This window comes from Magallana gigas, chromosome 2 (assembly GCF_963853765.1).
Source record: "Magallana gigas chromosome 2, xbMagGiga1.1, whole genome shotgun sequence".
Lineage (NCBI taxonomy): Eukaryota > Metazoa > Mollusca > Bivalvia > Ostreida > Ostreidae > Magallana > Magallana gigas.
In genome coordinates this window covers 7,442,957-7,465,504 of record NC_088854.1, presented here as the reverse complement: position 1 = coordinate 7,465,504, position 22,548 = coordinate 7,442,957, and the positions used below count along the sequence as shown (strand labels likewise).

The 22,548-nt window shown below is 34.4% G+C and overlaps 2 protein-coding genes and 1 non-coding gene across 7 annotated transcripts; 1 reads left to right on the top strand and 2 right to left on the bottom strand.

The window, feature by feature from the left end:
• Positions 1-1,606: 1,606 nt before the first annotated feature.
• On the top strand, positions 1,607-4,994 carry LOC105348748 (alpha-amylase). Its single transcript, XM_066074779.1, has 7 exons — positions 1,607-1,766; positions 1,992-2,122; positions 2,293-2,444; positions 2,530-3,644; positions 3,753-4,010; positions 4,177-4,402; positions 4,703-4,994. The coding sequence occupies exons 1-7, from the start codon at positions 1,721-1,723 to the stop codon at positions 4,920-4,922; spliced, it is 2,148 nt and encodes a 715-aa protein (XP_065930851.1). The 5' UTR covers positions 1,607-1,720; the 3' UTR covers positions 4,923-4,994.
• Positions 4,995-6,801: 1,807 nt separating this feature from the next.
• On the bottom strand, positions 6,802-15,566 carry LOC105348752 (leucine-rich repeat-containing protein 74B). Of its 5 annotated transcripts, none has more exons than XM_011458315.4 (15): positions 15,279-15,565; positions 13,533-13,844; positions 11,704-11,891; positions 11,556-11,603; positions 11,231-11,338; positions 10,288-10,381; positions 9,736-9,785; positions 9,502-9,580; positions 9,327-9,412; positions 9,005-9,199; positions 8,768-8,863; positions 8,391-8,651; positions 8,115-8,200; positions 7,968-8,027; positions 6,802-7,094 (listed from the first exon to the last, which is right to left on the bottom strand). In XM_011458315.4, exons 2-15 carry the CDS (start codon positions 13,834-13,836, stop codon positions 6,932-6,934), a joined length of 1,818 nt encoding a protein of 605 aa, XP_011456617.3. In that variant the 5' UTR covers positions 13,837-13,844; positions 15,279-15,565; the 3' UTR covers positions 6,802-6,931. The 5 variants fall into 5 exon arrangements, with proteins under 5 accessions (XP_011456617.3, XP_019918088.3, XP_065930850.1 ...); XM_020062529.3 differs by lacking the exon at positions 15,279-15,565 and adding an exon at positions 14,165-14,450; XM_066074778.1 differs by lacking the exon at positions 11,556-11,603 and having other exon boundaries at positions 15,279-15,566.
• Positions 15,567-16,843: 1,277 nt separating this feature from the next.
• Positions 16,844-20,071, bottom strand: LOC105348767 (uncharacterized). The gene is made up of 4 exons (XR_010710052.1): positions 19,776-20,071; positions 17,944-18,120; positions 17,449-17,631; positions 16,844-17,246 (listed from the first exon to the last, which is right to left on the bottom strand). It is a non-coding gene; the product is annotated as an uncharacterized protein (transcript).
• Between the last annotated feature and the right edge of the window lie 2,477 nt (positions 20,072-22,548).

Below are 22,548 nucleotides of genomic sequence, written 5' to 3'. Positions count from 1 at the left end.
AAGTTGATTTTTTTTTCGACTTTAAAGTTGGAATTTCAAATATTGGAATTTCCAAAATTAATCTTGGAATTTCCAACTTAAAAGTTGAAAAATTCACTTTAATGCTAGAAATTCCAACTTTAAAGTATATTTTTCCAACCTAAAAGCTGATTTTTCCAACTTTAATCTTGGGAATTCCAACTTAAAAGTATAAATTTCCAGTTTTAAAGTTGGAATTTCCAAGATATAAGTTGCTTTTTAAACTTTAACCTTGGAATTTCCAACATTAATCTTGGAATATCCAACTTTTATCTATGAATTTCTAATCTTAAAGTTGGAATTTCCAACTTTAAAGATGGAATTTCTAACTTTAAAATTGGAAATTCAAACTTTAAAGTTGTAAATTCCAAGATAATTGTGGGAATTTCCAACATTAATCTTCTAATTTCAAACTTTAAAGTTGTAAATTCCAAGATAATTGTGGGAATTTCCAACATTAATCTTCTAATTTCCAACTTTGAAGTTGGAATTTCCAACTTTAATGTTGGAAAAATCAAATTTAATTTTGGAATTTCCAAGATTAAAATTAGAAAACTTAGTTGTAAATTCCAATTTTAAAGTTAGAAATTCCATCTTTAAAGTTGGAAATTCCAAGTTTTAAGTTGGAAATATCAATTTAAAAGTTGGAAATTCCAACATTAAAGTTGGAATTTCCAATTTTAAAGTTGGAAATTCCAATTTTAAAGTTAAAAATTCCAATATTAAAGTTGGAAAAATCAACATAAAAATTGAAAATTCCAAGATTAAAGCTGGAATTTTAAAGAAGAAAAAATTCAAACAAGGCACTAATACGCTTCCGTAATTATTATACTTATTGTTACATGTCGTTTGAAATTTACCGTGTGAGATCAAACTCATCGAAGCCGATGCGAAACCAGTCATACAACTGGAAAGTAATATTATAGCACTGAAGTTTATGGCTATGCAGTTTTTGAACAGATGATTTAAAAATACTCTCAGCAATTTATTTCTAAGTTGCATCCTCTCGATCACAATATTGGTCGGGGGGTCATGGTCTAAACAGCATTTATCTACAGCATGCTAGTATATAGAAGCTTTCCTGCAAATGTTGGCATTTTGACTCCTCAGAAAATATTCCTTATTCTATTACAGTTATAGTCGCGATCAAAGAGATGTCGCGATCAAAGAGATGCCCCGCCCATTATTTTTCAATAGATCAGAAATACACATTAGCTTCGCACTGGTCATGGAATTATAAATTCAGAACGGAAAATGTTTTATAAAGACGTCAATTTCACGTCCTAAGATAGTTCCTGTCAAAACGATGTGTAGTGCCTCAAATGATGATCTGACAATAATCGAAAAGTAAGAGGCCTTATAGTAAATTTCATAAAGTTACCATAATAAAGTAATAATAATGGTCAGTAATTCATTAAATCATAAAATAAAGAGAGTATTAAAATATATCTAAATACCTTGTAGATATATGCCTAATTTAAAAAAGTCATTTCAAAAACCATTTATAGGGATATCATTTCAAGTCAATCTGGTTTCAACCTGTGTTAGAGATTAAACGTCTTTTATCAAACTTTCAATTTCGCACATATGTCTGCGAAATCTATACTTCCCATACCTATAAACGACCCTTGAGATAAAAATAAGTTCTTTCAGGAAACAGAGTGGAATCGTACAAATCAGGACGCAAGAATCCTAGTTGGCCATGTGGTTTAGGACCTTTCTCCCCATCCTATTCATTTGTGAAACAGGTTTGATGAACTGCATCGTTTCATTACAGGTCAAATATCATGCCATTTTTAATCTCAATAGCCTGAATAGTGCAGATAAACTTAATACCTACAACGGTAATGTAGAACTACGCCTCGATAGGTCACTGACTTAGTATTGGTCGCTGATTCTGTGTTTCAGAATATCTACAGTTTGTTTAGGATACTAGTATTTGATGTAGAAAATACATGCATTAATTTTCACAGTGTATGGAGACTACAGAGATCCCCACTGCAAAAACAAACAGGTAATTGTCCACCTGTTCGAGTGGAAATGGTCGGACGTTGCAGATGAATGCGAGAGGTTCCTCGGCAAAAAACAGTTCTGTGGAGTCCAGGTATGGTTCCTTGTTGAATGTGATTGTGGTATAAACTGACGGGGACCGATGTCTCAAGTTTCTCTAAAAATTCTGTTACATTTGATCAAGCTGTATTCAAAAATCATCTCGACTAATATATACTATCTTAAATACACGTATCGGATACCGATCTCCAATGGTATTGTTAGGTCTCCCCTCCCAATGAGCACGTGGTGGTCACTCAACCCATGCGTCCGTGGTGGGAGAGGTATCAACCGGTCAGCTACAAACTCCACAGCAGGGGAGGGACGGAGGCAGAGTTTAAGGACATGGTCACCAGGTGTAAAAACGTCGGGGTCAGGTAAACCTATATTTTGAGAAAAAAAGAAATCTCGAGGAATATAGAGCCACGAAAAACCTTCGATAAAACAAAGGTAACTTTTCAGAGTGTACGTGGACTCTGTTGTCAATCACATGGCTGGACTCGGGCGGATTGGCACAGGAACGGCTGGAAGTCACTTCAATTCCAGCGACTATGATTTTCCTGGAGTTCCCTACACCCGTCCAAACTTCAACACCCGTGATAAATGTCCATCTGGAGGAGGCGGAGTTGACAATTACAGTGACCCAAAGAACGTCAGGAACTGCTTCCTCGTAGGATTGACAGATCTAGACCAGAGTAAGGAGTATGTCAGAGACAAAATAGCCGAGTTCTTCGACCACTGCATCGATCTCGGGGTGGCAGGATTTAGAATTGACGCCTCCAAGCATATGTGGCCGGACGATGTCAAGGCAATCCAGGATAGGGTCAAGGACTTACCTGAGGGAGGGAGACCGTTCTTTTATCACGAGGTCATCGACCAGAATGACGGGGCCGTCCGTGTCAATGAGTACTACGAGTTGGGATACGTAACCGAGTTCCGCTATTGTCAGAAAATAGCGTATGGAGTTCACAACTTTGGGGAATTCAACAACATGTATGTTCCTTCCTGGGGAATGGCCGACCCAAGCCATGCTTTTGTATTTGTTGATAACCATGACAACCAGAGAGGTCACGGCGGAGGTGGAAATCTTATCACTCATAAAACACCACGTGACTACAAAATGGCGGTCGCATTCACACTAGCATACAACTATGGTTTTACGCGAGTCATGAGCAGTTATTATTTTGAAAACACTGACGCAGGTCCCCCACATAATGCTGATTACTCTGCTAAAGACGTAACAATCAATGCTGATGGGTCTTGTGGTAACGGATGGGTATGTGAACATCGATGGAATCCCGTAGCAAACATGGTTGTCTTCAGAAATGCTGTTGCTGGCACAGATATTAAGCACTGGAGAAATGAAAATGACGAAATCTCCTTTGCACGTGGACAGAAAGGATTCTTTGCAATGGCAAAACAAGGTCATATGGACCGAACCCTTCAAACTGGCTTACCTGCCGGGGAATATTGTGACCTGGTTTCGGATTGTATGAAAAAGATCACAGTGGACGGCAGTGGAAATGCGCACATCGTAATTGACAATAGTGCAGAACCGATGTTGGCATTTATAGTCGGTAAGTTTTAGAGATGTCGATATTATTGTCAATAAGATTCAAATTGACAGTCATCTGATAAGCTGTTCAAACCTTTTTCGAGAAGTCATATGAACGTTTGGGTTTTAGATGGACCAACAGGGCCTGGAGATCATTTCTTTTTCCAGAAGCCGTCAATCACGTCCTCACCTCCCGAGGAAACCACTAGCCAGGCCCCACCAACCGCAGTGGTGTCTACAAGTTATACCAGCACCACCTTCAATACTGGGACCACCGAAACCACTGGGAACAGTACCTGGGCGAGAACTGTCATACTGATCGAAAGAAACACGAAAAACGGAGAAAATTTATTCATAGACGGAGGAATTGACCATGATCATAGACAAGGTACTTAATTAAAGGATACTTGTCTGTTTAAATTAGACTTTATGATAACTACGAACACAATAGAACATAATGTTAGTATTTTAAGTCATAGTATCCCTGAGAATAACATTTAAATCATATCAGGATCCATCCAGCTTTAAAAGCCATACCATTTGGGTCTTTTCAGGATGTACTGATAACCCCGTGACCAGCCCATGTTCCATCCCAATCAGACACAGCCCGGAACCAACGTACTCCCCAGCGGTTAATGCATGGAAGGTGGGGGACAATTACTTGGACTGGTACGGTGCTGAGCCAGGGCAGGGTTTCTACGGAGGGTCCCAGGCCACGGGTTCCCCAGCCCTGTGGACGACAAACCAGAAAGGCGTGGCCGAGTATAGCCCACTGAACACGTAAGTGGATTATAGTACTTCATATTTATGAGTATTGCTGATGCATGCATTAAACTTTGTTTAGATATGTTGTGGACGCAAGAAACCAGTCACGCTTTAATTGCCGTTAATAACTTATTTTTGAATGTACAGGGAATCTTTTTAGAGTAGGCTCCTTTTACATATATATTGGCCAAATTTCAATCAAACTTACAGGCTCTATGTTCCATTTTTAGTAGACACAATACCAAGTTAAGATCGTCCAGCTTGGTATTCTGGGAGAAACTTTAACTGTAATCTAAAATAAAATTCTGTTTGAAGATATGGAGCCCATTTCTGGCTTCTGGATATTACGATGGATTGTTCCAAGACAGAAAGTGGCTGGTTTGAGTTCAAGTACCGAATAAACGGGAACTGGGAGGGACAGATCCACGATAGGACCTGCGGAACACCTCCATACACAACCGTTAACCACATGGCCAAATGTGGCGCCAAAAACGTCTTCCACAACAATGGTCATTGCGAGATCACAGCGCTATAACACCTATCATGCATAGAATATTTCTGAGATGATTGTGGCTGTTTATATTGTAATAAAAAATATACGACTATGCTTCCTAATTACAACATTTACCTATATGAAAGAGGAAAAGAGAGAGAGAGAGAGAATTATATTTATTCGTTGATACATGTATCTATTCGTGTCTTCATTATCTCATTTCCGATTTGAGGCAGATTTAGATTCTGTTTGGCTTCAAGAGAGTATTCGTTTGTACATATCTTGAATTAAATCATGCTATGTTTTAATTACTCCAGTAGTTTCAAAAGATATCTAGCTAAGTTCACTGTCCACCTATTGATTTACTATCTATATACAGCTGTAATACTACTGATCTTTTAATATATTGTGCAGGTTAAATGTTACTTAAAATAACACCGAAAAAAAACAAGTGAAAAAAGGGCAGAATACATGTAGGAGAAAAAAAATAACCTAACCAAATATTAATCTGCTATTTTAAAATTAATTTAAGCATTGAATGCTCATTTTTGGATGTCGTCGGTCCTATAACACACCAAGGCTGTCCAGACAAATTGAATATTGCGCGTTAGCGCTGTATTATTATTATTATTATAATACAGCGCTAACGCGCGATATTCAATTTGTGTGGACAGCCTTGGTGTAATAATACAGCGCTAACGCGCGATATTCAATTTGTCTGGACAGCCTTGGTGTGTTATAGGACCAATGACATCTAAAAATAAGCATTCAATGCTTATAGTTATAATTATATTTAATCTTTATTTATATGAAGTATTTGTGTATCGTCGCTTTAAAGCCATTATATACGCTCTAAATCAGGAATATGAAACATACACGGAACAGTCATATTAACATGTTATTTAGTTCAATTTCGCGACTAAAAATACAGTGCCAGAAACTTTGTCGAGACAAATATTTTTTATTCACGAAAATACATGATTTATCGATTATTTTTCATAAGTACATATCAAATTGGTTTTGTAAGTTCGAACATTTCTTATAATCTTACAATAATAAATATATTCAAAACGCGTGATGACGTTTTTATATATGTGCCGTGAATAGGCCAAGTGTTTTTACAAGAAATTAAACGTCCCAGATTTCAAAAGCAATAAGGTAAAACATACTCTGAATGTATACATTATATCATAAAAGTAAGTTATTTATTTACTTAGTGTGACATGTGTATACAATTTAAAATGGAATACAGTGTATATACAGTAATAAGTATAAATTTTAACATCCAGCCCGTCGGGCTTGTATGCCACTTTAAACACATAATAAATGAAAAAAGGAAAATAACACAGCGTCAAGAGGTAAACAAAGATACGATATGAATCATTGAAAATATATATAAAAATAACAATTCAATTGGAATCCTTGAGTTTGCATCCCATGTTTTGATTTAATCTTTAATATTATAGTTATGTTTATTTTCTGAACAATAAAGTTTTTTTTGCGTGCAAAAGATGAATATACGTATTTTGCAACCTGCCGGAGGCCTGCGACATGACGGCGTTTTAGGACCGATGTAACATCTAGTGTACGCTGAAGGAACACCAATGGAAATTTTCCACTACGTTAGTGTGCAACATGGTCCAAAATAGACCGATAGACTTCTGAATTTTATGATATCTTTTTGTCTTCTTTGCCTGGCTACTGACTTCTTTCAAAGTATCCCGTTTGAGAAAGGAGAAAGTGTACCTCAAAAGTTATTATTCACTTTAATCTTAATGGTCTACCACATGATCAACGATTATTATAAACATGGCATAAACTTGCTCGACCTTCCAAAGTTTTAGTTTGTTGTATTGGTCTAAATAATGGATCACATATTTGATTTTACGGTCATAATCTAGCAAATAAAAACACCTTCGGGTTGACCTTGATCCATATAGTACGGACTCTTATAATTCAGGTCCATTTTAAATAGTCTATAAAAATAATCACAGTAGCACCTTACTACGCCCAGTTGTAGAAGTAACTTGGGACACAGAAACACAGACGACTCATTTTCTGATAGGAGGTAGCTTTGGATTGGCTGGACGGCGGTACGCCTGTGAGTATTCATGACCTCCACGGAGTTCCTCTTCCGCTGATTGGCGTAACTTTTGCTCCTCTCTTTCTTGAATTAATTTCCTCTTTAACTTCCGTTCACCGTCGATAAACTCTCTAGAATTAAAAAAAATAGTGCGTAACAGACAAAAACAAACCAGAAATTGGTAGTTTTGAATTGGGTTACCCAGTTGTGTTTAAGCGTGGTGTCATTTTTTAAGTTTCTTGACCGAACAAGATCACATGACATAGCATGATAAACTTTGATTTCATCTATGTTCGTAAGTACATGTATTTATTTTATGGATGTTTATAAAAATTAATTTAAACAATACCTAAATTAGTTGATTAAGATCTTATAAATTTAATTACTAAATTTCAATAAAATAATTTATTCGATACTTGGTATTCAACGAATATTGATAAAACAGAGCAATAAACTAAAAGCGATATTCAAGAAAACTTCTAGCTAAGCTCACAGTGCACCGCTTCCAATTTTGTATGCTGATATATAAAGCTAAGTGCATTTCCTGCGCAACCATTGGGTAGGATTTTAATCTAGTTCCAAGCTATGCTTGTACGCATATCAGCTACAATGTTTTAGATAAGTTACGGTAAATTTAGATAAAGCGAATAATAAAACCATTTTAACAATACATTGGAATTTCAGTAGGGCGAAACCTCTGTTTCTTGTATCAAAACATGTTAAAATGAGGCTGGTTAGAGTGAAATTCAAATAAAATGCGTAGTCTTAGCTCAAAAGCCAGACAAAACTTGTTGGGCCAACAATAAAATAGACAGGTCTACGTCATATTGCTGTTTAACACAACTACCAAAGTCCAAGCTCTTGTAAAAATGGTTCCAATATTGTGCTAAATCATGCAATGGTTTCCCAAGAAACTTTTTGCTGTGTAAATCGGTGTTTGTGTGACTCTACAAAGCGCCCTGAAGCACGATACAGGGGTGATGTCCTACCAAACGTGAAACTACCTGTAAGTCCCCGGGAATTTTGTATGAAGTCGCTCAATTTCTTCTTGTAATAATGGAATACTTTAAAAACAATTGTTAAGATCAACAATTCATCACATCACGATGTTAAGACACATGGTATAGTAAACACTGATAGCCATCACTTACAGTAAGTCGACGCTGCCATCTTTGTTGGTGTCTAGGTACGACATGACGGAATCCATGGCCTCCTGGCTTATTGGGTATCCCTCCATCTACAGGTGTAATAACAAGGTATTACTTCTTTAATTATGTGAAAACCACAGTATGTCTATTATCAGAAGGTCCCGCAAAACTTGGAAAAAGTTTAATTAACCGTTAATCTTTTCAGTCTTTCGTACTGAAACTGGTTGAAAACAGTAACATGCATGTATCCGTTAAACCTAATCTTTAAATTCACTGTACCTCAAAAGCTAATTGCATTTCATCCCGTGTAAGACAGTTGTTAGAATCCTTATCAAATTTCAAAAATAAATCTATGGTCCTTAAATGTTCTTTCATGAAATACAGGATTCTGATTGGGTCAATGTTAAACACGTTCTTAGGATCAACTTTCACTGCGGCTCCTTTGTTCACCGGAAGTGAGGTATCATATCGTACAGTAAAGAGTCTTTTCTCTCTTATTTTTTCTAACACCGATTCGAATTCTTTGTCCACAACAATGCCCTGTAAAATATCAAACATAAAAGTTAAATACCTGTGTATGACATATTGGTGAAAACAATTCAAAGAATCATAGAATAATTACTGAATGAATGAATTCCAAAACGCTGCCCACATACCGCTAGATCGAGTTCTTGAAGACCAGAGTGTTTTGCGCGAAGCAGACGACTCAAAAATATTGACGTCATCGGTGCCGTAATAGGATTCTGTGAAAGCTTAAGAAATAGAAGGATGTGGTTAAAAGAGTTCACGTTACCACCGCCTCATTAACATCAATTACACCGCATCTATTAGCACCTCAAAGATTGCATTACTTTTATAAATACTCTTAGTAGAAATAAACAATTTTGTCTTACATTAAGTAAAGATAATGTTTTATTTTTCTCCAGCCCTTTAATAATTTCAAATAATGCAGGCGGATGGATCCGGTTGCAAGAGAGGTCAAGATGAAGTAATGATGTGTTGTTTTCCAGAAGTCTCTTTAGGGCTACACTGCCCTCAAAACCAAACCCATTCCAAGCCAGGATTAGTTTTTCCAGATGGCAGTTTTTCTACGGAAACAATTTGTATTTAATTTCTTGGGTGCACTTTAAGATGAAATAAAGTAGGATTCTTGATGATTCTTGAATGTAAGACATCTACCTATAGAAGGTGAAATCTAAAACAAACGGTCTTTACCTGGACACCTTTTGCCAGTCCTACTGCACCGATGACTCGTATGTGGTTCCAGCTAAGATCTAAGGATCTCAGGGTATCGTTTTTCTCTGAAAATCATTTAATGACTAACCAGTATTTCTATTTATAAGAGGTCTATTATATATAAAAACAATGAAATCTCTCATCTGTGACTTACCTAAAGCGTTTCCAATAGCTACACCTCCCTCCCCTAAGTTATTGTGAGCTAAAATCAACTCAAAGATGCTTTCATTATCCTAAATAATGAAAAAAGTCGTAATTGAATACTATCCAGGCATATTTCTAGTTTGAGTTTATTTCTATTTCAAATGTTTTAAAAATTGTTTCATCTCTTGTTGTTGTTGTTGTTTTTGTGTGTGGTCAATTTTGAAAGTTTGATTGATTGCTCTACCTGAATAATTTTACATAGTGCTTCAGCGTCTTTGTCTGTTAAATCGTTGTCTGAAAAAAAAATTCAAAACATGAAGTATTCCAACATGTCTCAGTACAAAGAGTAGGAAATTAATGGACCAATAATACTGATTTTGTGCTTACATCAGCTGCACATGAGTAATATAAATAATGGTGGCCAGAGTGTGCTGTATTTACTCGATCAGATCGACTTTATATCAGATGAAACTATTTCAGTTAATGGTTTCTTGTGTACCAAGTGTTTACATGTATTAGTCTTGTTTAAAAACCTTTTTAAGTTTGTTTGCTTATTCAAATCTTTTTGATTTTGAAATAATGCCTGTGTAAAATAACCACGTGTATACAAAGTCTCCATCCCCATCTCCATTAGAGTCAAGATATTTTAAATTATGGTTTGTTTCATACAAAAAGTAATTTCAATTTTAAAAAGGGGCTCTGCATTCATTACACATTACTTGATTTTTTTAAATTCGTTTTTCAAAGATATTTTATTTCCGCATGCATGCGATGTGATTTTGTCTTGTATACTTACTGCTGAGGTCCAGTTTCTGGATGGTGTTTGATTTTCTGAGGAAGTCCGCCAGTTTGTCCAAGGATTCTCCCGCCAAATGACAACCCGACAAGACCTGTGGATATATTTCATATTTATATGCTAATGTCACAAGAAAGAAGCCAATGTTAATTTATTCTGAAGCTTTAATATATACGGATTTTAAAAGCCCTTAGTTATTTTTTTTAAGCGTCAACTTGATTTATCTCCAATAAATCGTCAAACAAACATCCTCATATTAAATGCCGATCAAAACCGGCGCTTAAATGGTCGAGAATTCATGTAAAGAAACTTCGGTGATTTACAATGTTTTATTATTACAAATCAGAATGGACAACGCAAGCTTTTAAATTGATTTCTTTGAGTTAAAATAAATTTTACACAAATAATATGCGTCAATGTTTTTTTTCATTGCCCTCATCGATAAATTCAATATCTAAGAATTTATTTCAATGAGGATAATCAGTCTTAAAAAATCATACAGCGGGACAACAGATTACTGCCAATGGTAGAAGAAGAGAAAATTATTCAAATGTGGTTAAAAATGAATAAATACATGTCAAATTTCCCAGACTTTTTAATTTGTTAACTCTTGTCAATTTATTTTTACATAACCCGCGGTTTATATATTTTTTCCTGCAATGTCACCACCTTCATATCCCGCATGAACCACCAATGTTTAAATATCATTTTAGAATGTATGATTTTTAAGAAATATTTTTGATATTATTATGGCTTATTTTAAATTCTAAATGGTAACGTAACCTGTAGTTGCTTTTCTTTCTTTAAAATATCAAAAAGTGAATCAAAAAAATTGAAATTGAAATACACACTTTGTCTAGAGCAAAATTTAATGTTTACCGTATATTCATTTCAATTTATCGTTCATCACATTATTTAAGCTGCAATACAAAAGCATACTTACCAAATTTGAGACCCTTTTATTTACTGTCAGGAGATCTATAACGTACTCCATTTCTTTGGTGGTCAATTTATTTCCCGACAAATTAATCTCATAAATTTCTCCATCGTTCTAGCAAAAACAAAACTTTGTTAAAGATGTAAACTTTTCTCTTGCTCCCTTAATAAAAAATCAAATTAACAAACAAGACTCTCCTATACTATACAAGTGTATAACAATAACTTTCTAAGCTATATAAAAGTGCAACAAAAGCAAAAAGCATTGAACTTGTTGCCCATCACCAAAGCTAAAACAGGCACGCATGCGTTAAGCAATCAACCGGGTATACCTCACTGTCTTCGTCACTATAATCGCCATCATCATCTCTGAAAATGTTCTGTAAAAAGGCCGTTCAATATGCTCTTTTTTAATTTGATTTTAGTTAGATAACTTGTATAACTATCCGAAGACACATAAAGAGGACGTATAGAACCTACTATGAATGTCATTAAGGCAGCCTTGAGCTCCTTGTTAGAAAGGTTAAGGTCAGCTAAGTTGATGGACGTTTTGCCGAACTGCCGTAGCACCTTGGAGCATGGCATGACCCCCAGCTGTTTACAGAAGGTTTTGTAGGCTCGCCTGTGAACGTCTTCCACAGAGTCATAGCTAATAGGTGAAGATTCCTCTGAAATACAAAGATTGGTTGAGTCTGTTGATATTATATATATGATAATCATATTTTTTTTTACTGATATTCTGAAAGAAAATAAAAATTGAAAATTATACTAAATACGATTTATAATCATTTCTTTAATGACATCGAGGAATGTTATCAAATCAAGAAGAATTTTCACTTAAATGTTTGAAGAACTTACTATCCATATCAGTGATGAAGCGTAATATTGCTCACTTAAGACTAATCATTATCCGAGTCTTCCCTGGTAGTCACTGTCAATCTCTGCCGTATGTCTCGTCTAAGAGGCGATACGGACCATGAACATTCATTTTGATTTGTAATAATAGAAACTAGCTCAAAGATTAGATCAACAATGACTGATTGATTATTTCATAGAGGCCGTGATCTTTAAAGGGGAGCCTTATCATTGCCTCGTCCAGATTAAACAGCCACCATGCTCACCCGTGGTAATATCCACAACCCCCATCGCTTCTGTGTTGTCTATTTGTTTACTTTAACATTGGTTCACAATGAGAATTTCATCTTGCTCTACTCGGCCTCATGGTATCCATAAACTGGCAATGCCTTATACTGGTTTTAATAATTTTCATTTTCTATTCTTTTTTGGTAATTTGTTCTACATTTTTGAAATTAGAATTGAAATTGTTACAGGGTGCTTTCTCGTTAATATAATTGAAAAGTAAGCTTTACAAAATGAATAAAGAGCAGAGGTGATGCATAATGCTGGTATTTACACACTTTAAAGGTGATACAAAATGACATTAAATTGGTTTTTGAAATTAATACACGATTACAAACCAATATAAGTATTAAGAAATCCATATTGAAAAATGGCATTTAAAAATCTCTCAAAATTCCATTGTCCTTTATTCTCACTCAACGATCTTGTTGTAAAGATAGTGTTAATATCCATTTTCACTTGACTTTTATTATAAAACCCCACTGTTAGTGTTTATAAATATCAAATACCCGAGGAATCAATTTAATAGCTTCATTTAACGTGAAACAATTTATAACTTGAACAGAAACTTAAAAGGTTGCAACTGATACCATCAAATAAATTTGGTAGAGTCTATCGAATTTATTCTATATTCTTCATTTTTTTATAAAAGGAAAAATACATATCAAGACGAATCATGTTCCTTAATATCACAAGTGAATATACTAATAACGTCTTGATAGAAACTGCAAGTCATTGTGACGTAGGGAAATGGTCTGTGCAAGCATTACACTAAATTAATTATACGTGTAACACTAACGAATGAATATACGAAAACCCAGCCACGTTACACTCAAGCAAAGCTCTCAGGTTTCTGTAAAGGGGCATGGTCACGATTTTGATAATTTTTTCCCCCAATTTTAGTGTTAAAAATGCTTTAGTAAGGCATTTTCAATAGGGAACAAAAATTTGAGTGTCAATTTTATTTAACAATATACCTATTGAAACTGAAAGCCCTATCAGTTTTGCTATTTATCATTTAATATAATACAAATGATCATCCAACAGATAAAAAAAAATGGCCCCTTTTCGTGAATAAAATAATTTTATGTTTCTCAAAGTAGATTTTGTAATCGGTCTTCAAAAAATGGGGGGGGGGATGCGGAGGGGAGGAGGGAGACTGTGTGTACCTTCGTCACTTTCAAAGTCGAAGTCGTAGTCATCATCGGGATCAAACTGTGGTTTGGTGGGCGGATCAACGAAGAATGTCTTAGAGCTACGTCCACCAACAAATGACGGAATTTTTAAGGATGCCCGTGTCAGGTTCCGGGATAAAGCACGTGACATCATCGCACGGGATTCATTGCGACTGAGACGGGAAGCGGTAAATTCCAATTCTGGTAACTGTTCAGAGTCCTCTGGGATCACCTCTGGGATCACCGATATCACACGTTTTACTGGCGATGCACTGTGTTGGGTATATTCAATTTCCATGTTGATGTCTGTAAAAGAAGTGAAAATGTTTCGGGTTTTTAACTCACCAGGATTGATTAAAACAAGAAGTACATGTAAGTAACAAGCAAAGACTACAACCTTTTTATTTTAATTTTAAAATATTTCCTATTATTCATCTAATATAGCGTTCTCTATAGTAATTAACACACAGCAGGCGTACAATAAATGTATTAACATTAAATTTACATTCTTTATATGAAATGTATATGATAAAAATACACATATCATTTCAAATATCTGAAGGAAATAAATAAAATTATCATCTTTAAAATATTTACTAATTATGAAATTAACGTTGCGATCTCACCGTGTCAAGCGTTGTTTAAATCCTGCCAGATTTCACACACTGTGGCCTTAATAATTATGGTTTATTTTAAATGTGGAGTTAATATGTGAAACTACCAGTTTCATTGCTGGTAATGACCGAAGAGGATCTACATTTGTTTAATGCCTTCCATGGCGTAATGGTAATAGTGAATCATTGTCGTTTGTAACTTCCACGTTGAATTATATTTCATATAATTTATTTCAACTTTACTACACACTGATTTCTTATGTCAAATATGAAATAATCAAATAAATTTAAAACAAATCGACATAATTTCTTCTCAAGTGAAAAGTGAATCGTCGTATTGAGCTTGAAATCATTCTTTGTTCGTGTATTGTTCTGTAAAGCAATTCTAAAATGAAGAGAAACCGGACACAAGGCATACATAATGCGCTCAGTTTATCTGATGTGATGTGCATATACAGCGTGGTCATTGGGTTGATAAAGTCAAAACAGTTCATAATCAATAGACATGATAACGCTGTGTGATAAAGAAGTTTTACAACCAAATGCAAGTTTTGCAAAACAAACTTTGATCAAAAACCCCTCCCTATTGCAAAGAAAGAAAATATTCAAATACACAGGTTGATAATCGTATCTTTCCCATGCAAATACTTCAATGAGTCATGAAGAATTTCTCATTAGATAATATTACTTGAAATACTTAATTTTTGGTAAATGCATTTTACACATGAATAAGATGCTCATATTATTTAACCCACATTAATTCTATCGTTAGAATCCATTAAAACTATAAATAGAAAAAGTTAATTATATAAGTATCCCAAATTTTGGCACTAATACAATTATATCTAGTTATAACTAGCAATAAATACTGCTTAGTTTGCCCTTAATCTTCGAGTTTTGTTCAGCCCTTGTCAATAGGTTAATAAGGATTACGGTGTCAAAAGTGGGTACGTTGTTTAGGTGCGTGATTTCCTATCTATATCTTAGAATGGTGTCCTTTGGTGAACGTTCTTAAATAAACGTTAATCAATAAAGTACTAGTTCTCTATTGTTTAAACGCGAATAAATATTGTAAACTTGGACACAATGTTCGTCAATAAACAAAATAAAAAAAGGAGATATTTACGGTGTGTAGCCTCTCGAGATGCACTTCCCTGTGTTGCTATTTGCTGGTAGTCTTCAACTCTTACGATTAATTAAGAATCGGTCCCACTTGATGATAAACCAGAACATTCACATTAAATTTCTGTGTAAAGGGAATTTTATGTCATAACAGTGTTTTGTTGGTATTTTTTCATTGATCACTGATTTTAAAAATATTTTCCTTTTGTGCAATTGTTTCGATTGTTCAATTCAATAAAAAAAAATAACCCATGCGCTTCACTTATTCGATTTACATAGTTGAGTAAAACTGTCTCTCAAGGTAGATCAACTATTTTAACATTTTGATAAGTTTTATTTTGTATTTTAGCATTGTCTTATAGTTATTGTTTTGGTTTTTTAAATATCCTCAGAACGGTGCGTCTTTTTACCCCAATGATACCCCAATGAACCCCAATGAAACCTCAAATGATACCCCAATGAATCTTAATGATACATCAATGAACCCCAATGATACTCAATGAACCCAAATGATACCTTATGATACCCAATGATACCCCAATGAACTTTGAAATACCCCAATGATAAGTTCATGGCACACATTCAGGTTATAAGCAATGTTTGTATGTAGACAGACGGATGGACAATGTGACTCCTGTAACCCCCCCCCCCCGCCCTTCTCCCCAAAAAAAACTTTGTTGAAGGGTAGGGGGGTAAAAAGTATGCCTTCAAATAATACCTAGGTATTATTGGTGTTCATCAAAGTATCTTTGTGGCTTACTTAGGTATAATTACAGCTAAAATACGGTATCATTGGTAAGTTAATGTTAATCGGAGTCTGATTGAGTACATGTACATGTATAGTACTAGTATGTAAAGTACATGTATATTCTTGGATGAATGAGATTTATTTCTGTATCATTTGGAAAATTAATATTCATCGGTGAATGAATCATTGAACAGAGCTTATTTCAAGTTTATTGTGGTTCGTTGAGGGTATCAACGAAATTTGATATTAATGGGTTCACTGGGTAATCAATCGGTGACAAAACGCGGCGTAGTTGAAATTTAATTCATTTGTTTAACATGTTGGTACAAAAAATTCACTAAGTGTACCAATAATGAACATACGTGGTATAATGGGGTTCATTGGGGTATCATTGGGGTTCACTGGGGTTAAAAAGACGCATTCTTATTTCTAAAAATATGTTCTTTGCTACATTTATTTTTATTCTTTATTTTTGAGATTTCAATTTATTGTCCATGTAGAACACTAAATGTTGTTTTAGAAAATGGCCAGTGTATCAAAGATTACATGGAAAAAGTGTATTACTAAATTTCATTTTGCAATACGCTCAAGATAAAATATAGCACTAAAAATTTCATGGGGAGAGTATCATATCCGATTTAAAGATTACATAAATAATACGAAATGTGAATGAACTTAAAACAAAAATTAAAAATCACACTTTTATTATTAAGATCAAATTGAGTATTCCTGAACATTAACACCAAATCAAAGTATAAAGGCAAATCGAAAAATTTCAAATTTTACAATATTTGATCATAAGCCTGGGGGGGGGGGGGGGGGGGTATACACTGTGATATGTACAATGGTGGAGAGCTTGGTATTTTTAACTTCATATTGAACAATATTAGTTCTTCAGAAATAAGGAGAATGTCAAAAGTTTAATAGCTAGGAACTGTAGAGAAGACTTTTGACAGCATTTGTATTACGCTCCGCATTTTTCAACAGCCCATCTCAGAAATGAAGAAAAGTCGACAAGCAGGAGCAGTATAAAGTACATTCCAAGAAATATAATGGCCACTAATCCCAAGTACTTCGATGACGGTCGCGGGTCCTGTGCGCATGTCTTTTTGCGAACTTCCGACGAAAGGATGCTCTTATTCACAGCCAGTGTTTTGGTGATATTATCAATTTTTTCCCCCAGAGAAACCGAAGTATCTTCTTTGAAAGAAACACATGTAAAATCTAGAGAAATTAAAATGCATTTATCAGATCAAATTGCAGTCTCACCAAAAATATGTATGTGTTAGATTCGTTGCAAATGAAATACAAAAGTTGTTACTTGGGCATAACCAAATAGATCAGTTAAAAAGAACCTTGGTCAACTTCATTCATAGAAGGATAATAAACGAATTATTATATTACATGTATTTGCAATAATTCTTACATTCTTCTGATGAACAGACCAGTGTATCACATCCCTCGCTCCCCTCTGGCTCCCCTTCACAATCTTTTCCGCCACCTGACGGCGGAGGAGAGTCACATGACCTGGAGCGCGTTCGATTTCCAACCCCACACTGGACAAGTTTGCAGTTCGACCATTCACTCCATGCTGACCAAACTCCGTCAACTTTAAGAAATTATGTATGTAAAATAGTGAAAATAGACTTTATGAATTGTTCTCGTTTTTTCTGAGAGAGAAAGGATCATTCCAGATAGGTATTAGTATGTACAGTTTTAAGACTGAACAAAAACCCAGTTATTTTCCAATGTCATTTTAAAAAAAAATTGTTACACCAAACTAATTAGACATCCTCCATCTTAGAATTATTTTCGTATAGAAGTCTCTGTAAACAAAGTAATTGTTGAGGCTTAGGATGAAACTGCCATTACATTTATAAAATATTCACAAATATCAATTATTTAATTGTGAAGACCATACCTGGAACGACAATATTACAAAATTTGTCCTCGGTATTTACTCCCATGCAATCCGTGCCGCCGTTAGACGGGGGTGGAGAATCACAGGATCGAAATCGAGACTGAGATCCGTCACCAGAGGTGACACTGCAAGCAGACCACGTGGTCCATTCCGACCAATTGCCATTTATGGGCACATCTAAATCAGTTTAGATATGATAATTGTAATATGATATAATTAACGGTGCGTCCGCCGGGTAAGCGCAGCATAAAATTACCATGGTACAGAAGTATCATCATCATGAAATTGGGAAATTATCTTGATTTGGTAAATTTACGTCACCACGTTAAATGTGATTGATCAAACAGGAAAACATGGCATAATCATTAGTTACATTATATGATAAAGATGAAATAGTGTTTAATTTTTCCGGGCCTTTTTAAAAGTAACTGCAACGATTCAGAGTTCACATTTGCATTTCAGTGGCGTCTGACTTTCTTGTTAGAAAAATCCCTTAGACATCTTGCCATAAAATATCATATCATACTATACTATTTGATTCAATATCACAGGAGAGGGAATCATGATATATCAACAATAACGTTTTTTAAACAAGATTGAGTGAGAAAGGGCAAAGTATTCTTAGCATAAAAGAGATCAGGCACTGTATCTGAATCTAGCTTTATGTTTTAAATCATAAGTTACATGAACAATGAATGTTGGTCAGAACAGCATTTTTCCAACATTCAAACCTGCATTTAACTACTCAAAAAACTTATACCTGCTCAAGCATCAAGATAATCGAAATGAAGTTGTGTATATGAAGTCATCTCTATTTACACACCCATAGTTATATTACCTACTTAAGTCTGCCTAGATTAAGGACAGTATTCATTTTATTTTGTAATTAACTCCAAGACCCAAACAAAATATTAGTTATTCAAAAATCTTAAACTTGTCTTAGAATCTAGATGATAAAGATAACTCTATATCCAAATCTGAAGCTACCTCTGGATTTAAATTATTTACATGCAAGTTTGAATAAGTAAGAACTATCATTTACATACACTTGTGACCTGCACTACAAACTTTAACCTCCTCCAACATCCGAAGCCTGTGGCTCAGATTCAGCATTCATTGAACATATAAAAAGATGCATCATCTCTGTAAATATAGTAGAGATGAAACCAATAATAACTAAGATTTGTCTATCAAAGGGCAACCACTAAAAATCTATAAATTGCTCCAAAAACCTTAACCTCATCCAAAAATAAACTATTCAGCATTCAAGCATGTTTTAAAAATTGTATTAGTATCAATATGTATCAGGAATGAACGTTTGGTGAAGATATAAAGCGTAATAGCCAAGCTATGGCCATCACAGAGCACCTGCTCCAGAAACTTTACCCTGCTCCAAAATCTTAAACCTCCTCCAGCATATAAAACCTATGGCTCAGCATTCAAGCCTGTCAAATGCATAAGCATCTTAAACACACAATCCATGCAAGTTTGGTAAAGAAAGTACCTGTGGTAACGTAGAAAATGCAAGCAAAGGACAAATGCGCCAAACAAAACTTCAATTTGCTCCAAAAACCTTAATCTCCTCCAGCATCGAAAATCCATGATCGAAATTCAGCATCAAAGTCTTTAAGGTCGATAAGTAGGTTTTGTTGCGCCATCTATGCAACATTGGCGAAGGAAGGACAAGTTATAACTTATATTAAGGACCTGCTCCAAAACCTTTAACCTGGTTTGGACGTCGACGCCGTTGATATTGCATAACCACCCTCCCTCTGTGTGTGTGTGTGTGTGTGTGAGAGAGAGAGAGAGAGAGAGAGAGAGAGAGAGAGAACCTTCGCATAAGAAGTGATGTTCAAAATAGCATCTCTTCGTCCCGTAGGTCAGTGGAGTTTTAAATAGTCTGATGCAAAAAGACACGTCCTGGTTATCGGGCTCGTTAGTATTGGGGTTCCATGCGAAAAAATCAGCAGACTCGTTGTCAACATGTTGGTAGACATAAGGTGGAGAGGTGGAGTATGTGCGGAGTCCTATCCACACGTCAGAAGATAAACTGAGAAAAGCAACAACAAGATTTACCTACTTTGCAAAGTGTACAAGCACACAGCCAACCAATAGTTTTCTCATTTTTCTGATACCTAACAAATTGGTCTAAGGTTCATGGGACAGTGTCTAAATTATTGTTTCAATAATAATTTTGTCATAATCAGCAAAGAATAGATATTTGAAAAACATAGCTGCATCTTAGGTTGAAAGAATCCCAATATGAATCAATAAAAGCCTTTTCAAGGAATGAATTTTAGCAAGCAAATTATTTGAAAAGCATAGAAATGATATTTTCCTAATTTAAAATACCAATTAATCATATGCTATGATACTCTTACAAGCTGATATCCTGACTTCAAAACAGAAATGAATCAAAGTACTGAAGTACTGACGGGAGTTGATTTTATTGATTATCATTCATTCTAAATCAACTATGTGATTTTGCATGGCCGGTAGTATCAGTAATCGAAATATTCCTGAGAAATTATATGGATCCAGGCAAGATTGAACTCTTGTCTTGTTCAACCAAACGCTCGGCTGTCTCCGTTTATCTCCGACAAGCAAGAGAGACTCAAGAGTTTTGTCTGATATTAACGGAGACAGCCAAGCGTCTGGTTGAACGAGACTACATTGAACTCTAGCGTAGGATTACATACGACTTTAAAAAATATCTAAACCGTTTGTACAATTTAGAATCTTATTATTTGCATGGTATTAATAAATAAGTTTTCTTGAGAAACAATGCTTCAGAATACATAGCATATCAAATTTATCGATTATTTTCAAGAACTAAGTGTTGTCAGCGGTATTGATTTGTGCTTAGGTCCAAACACTGTTTCACTTTCGCTTTGCCCGAGTAAGTGCATAGGAGAGTTGATTAAAATCAACTCCCAAAAACTAGAAAATGCTTCTAAGAACATTTAATAACATGTAACACATACAATGATATTTTCTTCAAATGCAGGTCAAATAAACCCAGCTTTTGAATCTTTACTAAAGACAAACAAAGTAACATTTTAGAAATAAACCTGATCTGTTTTCTCTGAATACTTATTTAACATACAAAGGTTTGTTCCAATTTGTTTCTCAAATATTTTTGACAAATATTAAACGTTTGTTGCATTTTCCTATCTATCACCCAATAACATGTTGTCAATGTGAAAATTACCAAACCTTACAGAGGCTTTATACTTGGAATTTGCTTAATTAAGTCACTGGATGCAGGTATGTTTGTCGGAGAAAATATTTGGAATTAACAAAATTATTACAATGACAATGACAATTTCTTTATTCTCTGAACTGCATAAGTTACAGTGTTGAGAAAAATCACAAAAAAATTGGACAATAATACATATAATAGATACATTGCATGCATTGGAGTGACAATACAAAAGTGAAAAAAAGGAAAAAGGAAAAAAAATATGATTTAAATTTAGCAATTAACCTAGAGAGCTAACTCTCTCAATTATAACTTTAATGAATTTACACAGATTAATCAACAATTTTTTATTATTAGTATTGAAGAGTTGTTGAAATTTGTAAACATTTGGTTGTGTGTAGAAGTATGAAGGTATGTATAAAACTCTCTTATCTTTAATTGTTATATCTGTACAATGAAAAAAAATAATGAAATTCATCTCCTATTTCAATACCGTTACATATGGTACATATACGGTTTTCACGAGGTATATCACACCATCTACCTCGTTCTATAGGCAATTTAGCATTACTTGTTCTAAAAGTACAAAAAGATTTCTGATATTTGGAAGGCAGATCTAATAAGTATTTTTCCAAGGATAATGTGGTTTTAAAAATTCTATAGTTAATACCTTTTGATGAATTTAACATTTCACTATTCCATGACTGCTTGAATTGGTCTAGAAGTATATGAAAAACAGTTTTCTTAAGCCACTGGATATTTACATTTTGTTGATACAAAATAAAAGACAGACCACAATCATTCAATATTTTAACAATAAATTTAAACCAGGGTCTGGTTTAAAAAGAAGCTGTGGTGAAAATTAACCTTCTTTTGAATCTTTAATTATGATTGCACATATTTCATCTTCTCTGTAAATATGTGTCGTTATCAAAGCAAGTTAATTTACAATACTAAAATTAACTTAAAATACATATAATTAACTCTCACAAAACCTATCATTGTAATTTTCTGAGCAGTATTGGCATTCCGGGAATATATTTTGTTGACGGTTGACAATCCGTTTTTACATTGTTCCTTCCTTGTCTATTTAGATCATCTTCAGTGAGGTCGGTAAAAGTTGATAAAGATAATTTTTTTATTAATAAACAAATATAGATTGAATCTAAAAGAATTTAATTTCTCGTGTGAAACATATACTATGTTGTTAAACTTCCTTCATGTCATTTAATTTAGTCCTTTCTTTGCGTCGCTCGACACTACATTATACTCGAAAAAAAAATCACCAACATAATTATGCTTGATTCATTTCTCTACTGTTGTGTTATTTTAAGTTATGATTTCACAACCGTAACATTTCATTGATTTTTTTAAATCTAAAAATTCTTGAAATTTGTATTTGT